The sequence below is a fragment of the Rhinoderma darwinii genome, chromosome 3 (genome assembly GCF_050947455.1).
Source record: "Rhinoderma darwinii isolate aRhiDar2 chromosome 3, aRhiDar2.hap1, whole genome shotgun sequence".
NCBI lineage: Eukaryota > Metazoa > Chordata > Amphibia > Anura > Rhinodermatidae > Rhinoderma > Rhinoderma darwinii.
Genome location: NC_134689.1, coordinates 14,456,842 through 14,469,265, shown reverse-complemented (window position 1 = coordinate 14,469,265; position 12,424 = coordinate 14,456,842). Strand labels below are relative to the sequence as shown.

At 43.7% G+C, this 12,424-nt stretch overlaps 1 protein-coding gene across 4 annotated transcripts in view; it reads left to right on the top strand.

Moving 5' to 3' along the window:
* TTLL12 (tubulin tyrosine ligase like 12) overlaps positions 1 to 12,424 on the top strand; it is a 22,007-nt gene extending 9,583 nt beyond the window's left edge. For 2 of the 4 annotated variants that reach the window (XM_075855987.1, XM_075855984.1), the window contains 6 exons: positions 160 to 271; positions 2,513 to 2,664; positions 3,422 to 3,503; positions 5,262 to 5,330; positions 9,168 to 9,306; positions 10,277 to 12,424. In XM_075855987.1, the coding sequence (XP_075712102.1) occupies positions 160 to 271; positions 2,513 to 2,664; positions 3,422 to 3,503; positions 5,262 to 5,330; positions 9,168 to 9,306; positions 10,277 to 10,428 (706 nt within the window). In that variant the 3' untranslated portion in view covers positions 10,429 to 12,424. The remainder of the gene's footprint in view (positions 1 to 159; positions 272 to 2,512; positions 2,665 to 3,421; positions 3,504 to 5,261; positions 5,331 to 9,167; positions 9,307 to 10,276) is intronic. The other 2 variants (XM_075855985.1, XM_075855986.1) reach the window with 2 other exon arrangements.

Below are 12,424 nucleotides of genomic sequence, written 5' to 3'. Positions count from 1 at the left end.
GGATCGGGAGTCCTAAAGTTAAATATTTGCTTGGGAACCACCCGTGTGATCATACATGAGCTTGTGTATCTTTCTTATTCGAGCACTTCAGAATAAAGCAACTGCTTGCTGGTACAGGAGGCGACTTGCTTTACATGTTTCACGCCATTGTCTCTGCAGAGGGGAAGACAATCACTGGATTTGCAAGCCGTGGAACCTTGCCCGGAGTCTGGACACGCATGTCACCACCAACTTGTCTTATATCCTACGCCAGAGGGAGAGCACGCCAAAGGTTTGTCTGAGCCGCAGCAACGCGAGTCCGATCATGTAACAGTCTGCCGCATAGTACTAGTGGTATATACAAAGAATATACAAAGACGATGCGTCATACGGGCACGACCTGCTCCTCCAATACTGGCCTGGGTCCAAGGTAAACCGCCTCAGGAAATTTTGGCGCCAAGTGTGTATGTAAATACTAAAACCTTAACCCCTTCCCGCAAAACGTCGTCTCGGGTAGGTCATAGTGCGGGGGGAGGGGGGGTGATGTATGGAGTGCGCTCCATACTCAGCGGTGTCAGCTGTGAGCTGTGTTATACAGCGGACGCCCGGGACTACCAGCCACGAACAGCAATCGTGAAAAAAAAAATTGTAAAATGTTAAAAGTTAAAAAAAACTAAACTTTTTCCCATTTTTCCTCCACAGTAATGTAGAAAATAAAAAAAAAAAGCAAACAAAATTGGTATCGCTGCGTCCGTTAAAGTCCTAGCTACTACAATATATGGTTATTTAACGTGCACGGTGAACGCCGTCAAAAAGAAAACGCCCAAATCGCAGTTTTTTTTGGTCAACTTCGCTCTCAAAAAAATAAAGTAATAAAAAGTGATTCGAAAATGGTACCGATAACTAGAGCTTCGCTCAATCTACGGAAAAATAAGAACGTTAGGGCTCTCAGAAAGTAAAAAAAAAAAAATAAAGTAGTAAAATATAAAAATAACCTATAGAAATTTGGCATCACCGTAATCGTATTGAGCCGCAGAATAAAGTTAAGTTGGTTTTTTTTTTACCGCACGGTAAAAGTCGTAAAAACTAAACGCAAATACAAAACGGGAATATCCGTTGTTTTTCCAATTTCCGTTTTTTTTCTGTTTCCCAGTACATTATATGGTACTTTAAATTCTACCGATAGAAACTACAACTCCTCCCGCAAAATTTAAGCCCTCAAACCGCTCCACTGACGGAAAAATAAGAGTTATGGCTCTTGGGAAGGTGGGGAGCAAAAAAGCAAAAATCAAAAAATGGCTCCGTCCTGAAGGGGTTAAAGGCTATGCTGCAGATTGTAAGTAGATCTAATCTGCATAAAAATATACTACAGCGTTCGAGTTCTGTACTGGTCCAGAGATTTGTCTTCAGACCGGAGCCGAGGATCAGCAGTTGTAGCAGGAGCTCTGGAGTCACAGGGGGCGGAGGTCTAGGCAATTGTTCTCTAAAGTGATTGTCCAACTTTTATCCTCATTATTAAGTCTAAAATTCTATTTCTAAATATATCTTTACAGCGGTTGGAGCTACAGTTTTCTGATACAAAGCTCCAAATCCCCTGTGTAGAGAGAGAATTAGAAAGATATCATTCTGGCTTCCTGCAGTCACCACTAGGGGGAGCTTACTGCATACTGGGTTATTATTGAGTCCAATGTATACACATTATGCTGTAAGCTCCCCCTAGTGGTGGCTGTAGGAAGCCAATTCTTTAAGTTCTATGTCTATGCAGGGGATTTGGAGCTCTGTATCAGAAAAACGGGGCTCTGACCGCTATAAGCCTATATTAAGAAACTGATCAGCTCAGAATTTTTCACTTATGTTAATCTAAATGCAAAAACAAATTGGTTGTTCAGTTAAAGGGTTTATCCAGAGAGATCAAATTGATGGCCTGTCCTTCGTATAAGCCATCAATAATTGATCGTGGAGGTCCGACTCTCGGCACTTACGCAATTCAGAGGTTTTGAAGGTGCTGCGGCACGAGCGCTTCTTCCCTTTCGTTCCTTTCACTGGTCCACGCTGTCAAATGCTGACACATTTGCAGCAGCGTTTGACGTTATTGAGCAGCTTTAGCGATGACGGGGAATCGGCTATCGCACAAGCGCAACGGCACCTTTAAAACAGCGGATCTGCGGGGGTGCAGAGAGTCGGACCCCCATGATCAGCTATTGATGGCCTATCCTCGGGTGGTCAGGAGATCTTATGTTGAAGTTGGTGATGATATTTGCGGACATCTCGCAGAGACTTGTCAGAAGATCTTCTTCATGGAGGTACGTGAGCCTGGGGCCTAGATCTCACATACCTGTGAGAGGGTGGGGGTTGTTGTAGCTAATGAACCCCCATGGATAACACTGTGACGTGTCAGAGGATGACTGGCCCTTTACAAGGATTCTTGTTTTCACCACTGCATTTTAGTTATTTTGGCAGAAAATCATAGAAAGATAAATAGATTGCCATTTGTGCCCGGCCAAAGTTATATATTCATTTCCTCGTTAATCAGGTTGTGTCAAAGTATATAGAGAATCCGGTGCTCTTCCATCGGGAGGACGTTGGAATGGTAAAATTTGACATCCGTTATGTGGTTCTTCTCCGCTCTGTACGACCCCTCAAGGTCTATACCTACAATGTCTTCTGGCTAAGGTTTGCGAACAGGTAATTCTATCCTATCTATCTATCTCTATCTATCTATCTATCTCATATCTATCTATCTCATATCTATCTATCTCATATCTATCTATCTCATATCTATCTATCTCATATCTATCTATCTCATATCTATCTATCTCATATCTATCTATCTCATATCTATCTATCTCATATCTATCTATCTCATATCTATCTATCTCATATCTATCTCTATCTATCTATCTCAATCTCTCATATCTATCTATTTAATGACCAAAGTCAAGATAGTAGTAATTAAAAAAGTAACATTTCCGCCCTCCTAATGTGATCTCCTTCTAGTTTGGTGGAATCCGCGTAGTGCCGGACTGTCCGTACAGGGTCAGGGTCTGACTTTGGAAAGTCCGTTACTTGGCTGTTTCTGTATCTGTCGTTGATATTAATGGAGAGGCCATTAAACTTCATTCTCAGGATAGGTGGGGTCTTGGACGTCGGCCCCCATCAGTCAGATTTTTGAGGGCTCGTCCTCATCCAAGAAACCAGTCACGATTGTATTTTTTTTTACCATCCGATTTTATTGGCAGTGACCTCATGTGATCGTCCTTAGACTCTGCCATAGGTCGGGACTTAGGTCACCTTCTCAGCGATCACACGTACCTTCACCAATGTCATTTTGATCGATCAAGAAGCTAATACTATATAGTCTAGGAGTTTGTGTGGATGTGTCCAGCACATGAGGTCTAATCCTTTCCTCTTTATCACTCACGTTCCTCTTTGTGCTCCACAGACCATTTTCACTCGACGACTTGGATGACTATGAGAAGCACTTCACGGTGATGAATTACACTTCCAATGTGCAGCTGAAGCAGGTGACATTACTATATGTGACTATAGAGAAGAGAACCGGAATAATCTATAGTATAGTGGTGTAGGTTCTGTCCACACTGCTGTCAAGGGCTTCGTCCGCAGTTTTGTCTGGTTTGACGGGAAGAATGGCGCCGCATGTAAGTCAATGGAGTCTGTCGAACACGTTGGCTTCTGTTGTACGACGGTTCCTGCAACGCATCATGGTTTCCAGAGACTTACAACGTTAGTTCTTCACTGAAAACAATGGATTCTGAGTTCAGAAGTTGCAGAAAACAGAATAACTTCTCATCTGCAGCGTGACCTGAAATCCACAGCCCGGGGAAGCTTCTGATGTCTCCGTCCATATATGGACAATGATGACAGGAGCTACAGTGGCAGAGTCCCCATCCAGAGCATCGCAAGCGCTCTAGCCGGGTACTTCGGTCCTTGGGAGGCCGTTAAGGTCACTATCCATATATGGACAGGGACATTAAGAACTTTAAAGGGTAACTAAACGTTCAACAAACGTCTGGCATGTCAGAAGTTTTGATTGGTGGGGGTCCGAGCACTGATACCCCCACCAATCGCTAAAATTAAGCATCAGAAGTGCTCATGTGAGCGCTCAGCCGCTTCGTGTCTCTTCGACTTTTTCCGGAAATCTATGTAGCGGTGTACGGACGCAATAGAAAGTCTATGAGCCCGTACACCGCTACATCGGCTTTCTGGAAAAAGACGAACAGAAAGGAGGCGGCTGAGCACTAACACAAGCACTTCTGCCGCTTCGTTTTAGCGATTGGTGGGAGTCTCAGTGCTCGGACCTCCACCAATCAAAACGTCTGACATGTCAGAAGTTTGTTAAACGTTTAGTTACCCTTCAAGATGCTGGAATCCCAGGCCAGAGCATCAGCAACACTGACCGGGGATTCAGCACCTTGAGAAGACCCTGAGGTCACTGTTCGTATATGGAGAGTGATGTCAGGGTTTTCAACGACAGAATCCCTGGTTAGAGCATCAGAGGCGCTCTGGCTGGGAACTCCGGGACTGAAGGACCCCCTGTTGTCACTGTACATATGTGTGTGGAAAGAAGTAGTATTAGGTCTGTGTTTCTCTTCTGCCTTTGGATATGAATAATAATGGTTCCATTCATTGACCGCAAACCGAGCTTGAAAATTGTGGGGAATTAAAATGCAAATAGATTAGTAAGTTGCAGAAATGTTCATTAAGCCAATAATCACGTGTTCGGCGGCAGTTGTTTTCTTTTTAAACTGCATATTTTTGGTGTTTTGTCTTCGCTCTTCAGTGTTTCTGTACATCTTTCTCTTTGTGAGAGGGCGGCTGTTCCTGGTGTAATGTAAGAGCTGTGCTGTGTGCTCTGAGCCAATCCCTTGCCTTCCCTTGCAGCTCCTCCTCCCCTCTCACAGCATAAGTCTCCTCCCCCCTCTCTCCTCTGTCTTCAGTCCAAAAAAAAATAAATTATAATGCCGGGTACACTTTAAGGATTATTTACATAAAACTGGGCAAGCCTTTTAAAGGGGTTGTGCAGGATTAGAAATGCATGGCTGCTTTCTTCCAAACACAGCACTACACCCGTCCACAGGCTATGTGTGGTACTGCAGCCCCATTTACTCCAGTGGTGCTGAGCTGCAATACCTGGCAAAACCCATGGACAGGTGTGGCACTGTTGTAGAAGAAAGCAGCCATGTTTTTCTAATCCTATAGTCTTTAGTTCAGGAGTTAAATCCCAGATTATATGATCTGTTTCTTCATCTTTTATGTTGTAGATTCACTGTGATGAGTTTATCACCTTGTTTGAGAAGCAGTATCCTGAATATCCCTGGAAGTCTATTGAGGTATTTGATACGACGTGTACCCCTCAGTTTTTTAATGCCTTAAGCATTGAACCTCCTTTATAAAACCCCGCTGTCATTATTATATTATGTGTATCGTTCTAATTTATACTCCACGCCCTGCTGTAAAGAAAACTAGGCCTCATTTATCAAAACTTCTGGCAGAAAAAATGTCCCGGTTACCCATAGCAACCAATCATAGAGCAGCTTTCCAGAGCAGTTTATGAAATGAAAGCTGAGCCCTGATTGGCTGTTATGGGCAACAAGGCCAGTTTCTCTGCCGGACAATTTTGATAAATAAGGCCCATTGGAGGAGATATCAAAACCGGTGCAAAGGAAAAGTGGAGTAGTTGTCCATGGCAACCGATCAGATTCCACCTCTCATTTTTCAGAGGCCCTTTGGAAAATAAAAGCCGCAACCTGATTGGTTGCTATGGGCAACTACTCCACTTTTCCTTTGCGCCAGCTTTGCTATACCTTCCCTATTGTTTCTTATTTTGCACACAGCTACAAGGGAGCTTAAAGGGGTATCAAGTATAGAAAATCCATTTTCATACACCCCATTAGGGAATTCTGGTTTAATAGAGGGGGTCCTCTGTTCAGGACCCTCATCTCTTGGCCAGAATGCAGAGCGGTTACAAAAAGTGCCTCTCGTCCTGGAGGACGTGTTCTAAATGGACACTGTAATTCTTCGCTTCCCCTGTGGTGGCACTGCAGGGAATTTAAACATGTACTGCCAGGTTTTCCTACAGATTACAGCTGATTGTTGGGGGTCCCAGAAGGGGGACAGTTTGATCAACTTATTGTCAAGCGACCCTTTTAACAAGTAGGTATTGTCCAAAGGGGGAAAACCCTTTAGTGACCACCAAATATGCCTTTTCTTGGCGGTCATTAAGGGGCCTTAGGCCAGGCCGCCGCTTTTTCACGGCAGCCTAGTCCAAGTCCTCCACAGGTGTCCCGTGCAGGCCGGAGCGGGTGCTCGGCTGTAGCATTAGCGATCGAAGTTTACTTCGATTTGTGCCCGTTTAACCCCTTAAATGCTGCGGTCGATAGCAACCACCGCATTTACAGAGGGAGGGAGCTCCCTCTGTCGCCCATCGGCAGTCCGCAAATGCAATCGTGGGCCTCTGATGGGGTGTCATGGCAGTCGGGGGCATAACAAAGACCCCCCCCCCCCCCAGGCCTGCCCTGGCTATATGTCTATTAGACCGTGCCAGAGGCGCATCCTAATAGATTGCCTGTCCGTTTTACACTGACCGGCTGTAGTGCTTTGGTATACCAAAGCGTTATATCTGCGATCTAAAGATGGCATAGTGAAGTCTCCTAGTCGGACTAATAAGATAATAAATGTGAAATAAAAATTATTAATAAAGTTTATAGTGAGAAAAAAAGTACACATATGTTATCGCCGCGACTGTAATGACCCAAACAAAGTTAACGTGTCATTTAAACCACAAGGTGAATGCCATGAAAAATGCAAAAAAACTGGTGGAATTGCAATTTTTTTCTATTGCCCCCCAATAAGTCCCATGTACTCCCAAAAAGTGACGGAAAAATAAAAACGTTACGGCTCTTGGAAAGCAACGATGCAAAAACAAATTTCTGTTCAAAAGTGTTTTTATTGTGAAAAAGTCGTAAAACAAACTCTACATATGTGGTATCGTCGTAATCGTACCGACCCATAGAATAAAGGTAACCTGTTATTTACGCCACATGGTAAACGGTGTCAACTTAAAATGCCTAGAACTATGGCGGAATTGCTGGGCTTTTTTTCTATTCCCCCCCCCCCCAAAAAAAAAGTTAATCAAATTTAAAGAGGCTCTGTCACCAGATTTTGCAGCCCCTATCTGCTATTGCATGTGATCGGCGCTGCAATGTAGATTACAGTAACGGTTTTATTTTTAAAAAACGAGCATTTTTGGCCAAGTTATGACCATTTTTGTAGTTATGCAAATGAGGCTTGCAAAAGTCCAAGTGGGTGTGTTTAAAAGTAAAAGTCCAAGTGGGCGTGTATTATGTGCGTACATCGGGGCGTTTTTAATACTTTTTCTAGCTGGGCTTTCTGATGAGAAGTATCAGAGCAGGGAGCTGTCAAATCTCCCTGCTCTCAGCTGCTAGAGGTAGCTGAGGGCGTCCCTGCTTTGCCGGGTGAGATCGATATTATTATCGATCTCACCCGTTTAACCCCTCAGATGCGGTGCTCAATAGCGAGCACCGCATCTGAGTGGTTTTGGAGAGAGGGAGGGAGCTCCCTCTCTCCCCCACCGACACCTGGCGATAGGATCGCCGAGTGTCTGTGTCTCCGATGGCAACCGGGGGCCTAATAAAGGCCCCCAGGTCTGCCTGTAATGAATGCCTGCTAGATCATGCCGCAGGCATGACCTAGCAGATGCCTGTCCGTTTTAAACGGACAGGCATAATACACTGCAATACAGAAGTATTGCAGTGTATTATAATAGCGATCGGAGAATCGCATATTAAAGTCCCCTAATGGGACTAGTAAAAAAGTTTAATAAAGTTAATTAAAAAAAAATGTGAAAAAAAAAAATGAAAAACCCACTTTTTCCCCTTACAAAATGCTTTACTATTAAAAAACCAAAATAAAGTAAAAAAGTTACACATATTTGGTATCGCCGCGTCCGTAACGACCCCGACTATAAATCTGTTACATTATTTAACCCGCACGGTGAACGCCGTAAAAAATTAAATAAAAAGAGATGGAAAAATTGCTGTTTTCTGTGAATCCTGACTTTAAAAAATTTTGATTAAAAAGTGATCAAAAAGTCGCATCTACTCCAAAATGGTACCAATAAAAACTACAAGTCGCCCCGCAAAAAAAAAGCCCTCATACAACCGCATCGGCAAAAAAATAAAAACGTTACGGCTCTTCAAATATGGAGACACAAAAACAAATAATTTTGAAAAAAAAGCGTTTTTACTGTGGAAAAGTAGTAAAACATACAAAAACTATACAAATTTGGTATCGTTGCAATCGTAACAACCCGCTGAATAAAGTTATTGTGTTATTTATAGCACACGGTAAACGGCGTAGATTTAGGACGCAAACGAGTGGCGAAATTTCAGGGTTTTTTTCTATTCCCCCCCCCCCCTCCCCCAAAAAAAAGTTAATAAAAGTTAATCAATAAATAACATGTACCTCAAAATGGTGCTATTAAAAAATACAACTTGTCCCGCAAAAAACAAGACCTTATACAGCTGTGTCGACGCAAAAATAAAAAAGTTATAGCTCTTGGAATGCGACGATGGAAAAACTTAAAAAATAGCTTGGTCATTAAGGTCCAAAATATGCTGGTCATTAAGGGGTTAAAGAGACAAAACCAAAAACACATTCAAACGGAGCAGAAAAGTGATGTTCTTATGTTCGAGTCCTAACCTTATGGCTAAGCGGGAACCCCTGAAATGGTTTCCACCCCCCGTGAACCCCTATTCACATACCTACCTCAAAGACGCTCGGTGTAGGGGCTGGTAAAGCATTTTAGAACTTTGTGCCCTGGCTGAGATTTAATGGGAACCCTGGTTGGGAATTTGTGTATTCGAGCGTGCTGAAGATTTCCTAATCCACGGCACGCCCGATTTACTACTTACTACCCACTGATCAGACATTTGTCATTTATCTAATCTAAAGGTCATCATTGCTAATTGGGGGAAATCTGTGTCAGTGGTGCTGGTCACCTGGGACTATTCTCACCCTCCCCCTTCACTGTACTATAGCTTGAGCGCCCCCTATCACTCCTTTTATATGAAATATCTGCCTGCTTTGTTTTTATGAGTGTCACATTACATAAGGTCTATTAATTGTGATCTTTCATTTACCATCAGGCTGAATTATTTAAGACCTTTAGGGAACTATTTCAAGCAGCCACATCCAAGCCCGCTCCATTTGGGATCTGCGATTACCAGTCTTCTCGAGCCATCTACGCCATAGACCTGATGTTGAAGTGGGACACGGACAGCGAAGGTATCACTGCACACTCTAATTATGCTTCAAGCTTCCCGTAAATTGGTATGTTCGCTGACTCGCATGCAATCCCGTTGCAGTGAATAGGATATTCTGACTACAGACTCTGAGATCTGAAGACAAAGGGGCACAACGCTGGGAGAAACCCTGAAGCCCCTTTTGTTCTAGCATAAGTGGAGACCACAGGGACAGAGCCCCACCGATGACACCAGACGTGTCAGGAGATGTTGTGAACTTGCCCTTTTAAAGGAAATCTCCCATTTCTAGTGCACAGTGTCAGTCAGGCTGCACATAAGCTGCCGGACTTCTGTAAAAGGAGAAGTGTAAATAAACCGCTTTCTCCAAAGATGTCATCACTGCTACTACATTGCCCAGCTTGTCTAGCCCCCAGGTCTTTTATTAGATATAATTTTCTGATTGGTGGGGGTCCTACCGCTGGGCACCCCACCGATCGTGAGAACGGGGCTCCTGAAAACCCCAGTTCCTCCTCACTGCAACCCCTGCAGTAAGGAGGAGCTTGAATGGAGTGGCGGTCGATTCACTGTCTGAGAATCACAGAGCGATGTACTCCACTGCTTCCGTGAGTCCCATAGACTTTGAAAGGAGCGACAGCAAGCATTCTCGACCACCGCTCTATTTAATGTCCTCAGTGAGGAGAATCTGGGGGTTCGGGATCTTTGTTCTCACAATCGGTGGGGGTCCCAGTCTTATGGAAGTTGGTTGCTAGGGAGAACTGACTGGTAGGGGAGAAGTTTTCTATACAATATACAGCCCTGTAGCTTTCTGTGACCGGGAGACCGAGATATTCGCTCTATGAGAGCTCATATATGGCTGACAGGAAGTAGCTCCAGAAACTGAAGGTAGGAGAAGTCTGGAGCACAATGAGCTAAGCTTACAAATGATGAACTACACATAAGATTTCAGGAGCATGATTTTGCAGATTGATCCTAATCCTATTGTCTCATTCTAGGAAAACGGGTGATGCAACCCCAAATTCTTGAAGTGAACTTCAACCCCGACTGCGCCAGGGCCTGCAAGTACCATCCAACTTTTTTCAACGACGTCTTCAGCACACTGTTCTTGGACGAGACAGACAATTGCCACATGACCGCCGTCCTTTAATGATGTATGAGCCGCTGGATGCTCTTATTGGAAATGTTCTTCCTGGACTTTATACAACCAGCAATATCCAAATACAGGACGTGCCAGTAATATCTGCGGGTCACATCATAACATCATTGTATATATCACTACACGGCTGATGAGAACCTGAAGATATTACTGCTGTGAAAGGGATTGTCCAGGATTAGATAAAGGGATGGCTTTTTTTTTTTCCTGAAACAGCGCCACTTCTGTCCATGGGCTGTGTCTGGTATTGCAGCTCATCCCTTTTCACTTGAAAATTCCAAAACCAGACACACAAAAAGCCGACCCTTTATCTAATCCCGTTTAAGGATCGATGCCCTTTTCACACAATGCCAACCCCTCCTGCTGGTTACAGATTATCAGTAATGCCAATGAAAATATTTTAGCTGTGCGCCCACTTTACGGGGCCCTTTCTCTTAGTGCCGGCACATGCTGCATGCTAATGATAGATCAATCAGGTCAACTTCGTTTCTCTAATGTAAAGTAGTTTATCCTCGTGACACATTCCCGTTAAAGTGAATATCCAGCTTTTAACGCAATGTCTGTTTTAGGTCGAACATCCTTTATGACTAATTTCTCAATATGTCCGTTTAGCGGTTGGAGCAGTTTTTCTGATACACAGCTCCAAATCCCATACATAGAAAGAGTTGAATCAAGACATTTTAGGTGGCTGCCTGCAGCCGCCACTAGAGGGAGCTCACTCCGTATTTGTTCATACATTGAGCTCCATAAGAAGACCGTATGCAGTAGACTCCTAAGCTCCCCCTAGTGGTAATTGAAGGTAGACAGGCATTTATCATTTTGCTCTCTTGGCAGGTACTGATTCTCCTTGTGGAGGTCCAGCTGTCTTAAGGGCAATGCTGTCTGGGGAAAAAGTATGCAAAATATCTCTCCTCCAGAAGAAAGAAAACTCTCTAGTGCCACCTATAGGTGACTACCCTGTAACTCTGTCGGACACTTACTTTCCAGTAGCTTCCAAGAGCTGCATCTCACTCAGCCAACCAGAACCCTACACCGTACTGATGAGGAGCAACAACTCCGAAACAGTGCTGTCTACAGATGGGGGTCTTAGGTTTGTCAAACTTTGGCTTACAGGGTAGTCACCTATAGATGGCACTAGAGAGCCAATTTTAATTTTTCTCTGTCAATATGCAAGGGATTTGGAGCTCTGTATCAGAAAAACAAATCTCAAACCGCTATAATGATATATTAGGAAATTAATCCGCACAGAATTTTGGACCTATTTTTAGGTGTTTAAGGGTGAGCATTCATTTTAAGGTGATCATGAAAGCTTTTAGTGTTGGAGCGCGTTTTGGGTTTGTTAAAGGGGTTGTATGAGATTAAAGTGTCTGCTCTTCTACAAACAGCGCCACTCATGTCCATGGGCTGTGTGTAGTATTGCAGCTCAGACCAATTCAAGGGAATGCAATACCATACACAACCCATGGACAAGAGTGGCGCTGTTTCTGAAAGAAAGCGGACCTTTTTCCAATGTCAGACAGCTTTGTTAAGATTTATATTCTTCCTGTAGCAAGTGATAAAAAGCCCTACCATTGTCCACAGCTGCCATTGGAGGGGGATGGGGGAAAGATTCAAGAGAAACACCTCCTCCCCTTTCAACCTCATTTGGACCCACATGTGACCTAGACGGGCATTCGAAATGGGGTCCTGTTTCCATTCTTGGTTACCTATATCCAGTATAGTCCGTGTTCCTGACTTTCTTTTTTTTTTTTTTTTTGCTGTTTTAGCTCCGACCTTTCATACGTTGCAGATTTTGAGCTTCCAGGACAATGTTTATTAAACTCAGGAGCCTGGAGAGTCCTCGGTTTCAGAACAGGGAGTTAAAGGGTTACATTTTGACTTGTCTTCTATAGCGATTGTTCAAGCAATGTTAATGTTTAATACGCCGCGCACATCTCTGCTATTCCCATATACCCGGACAATAAACGGAGTTATGTATCCATTTGACGGA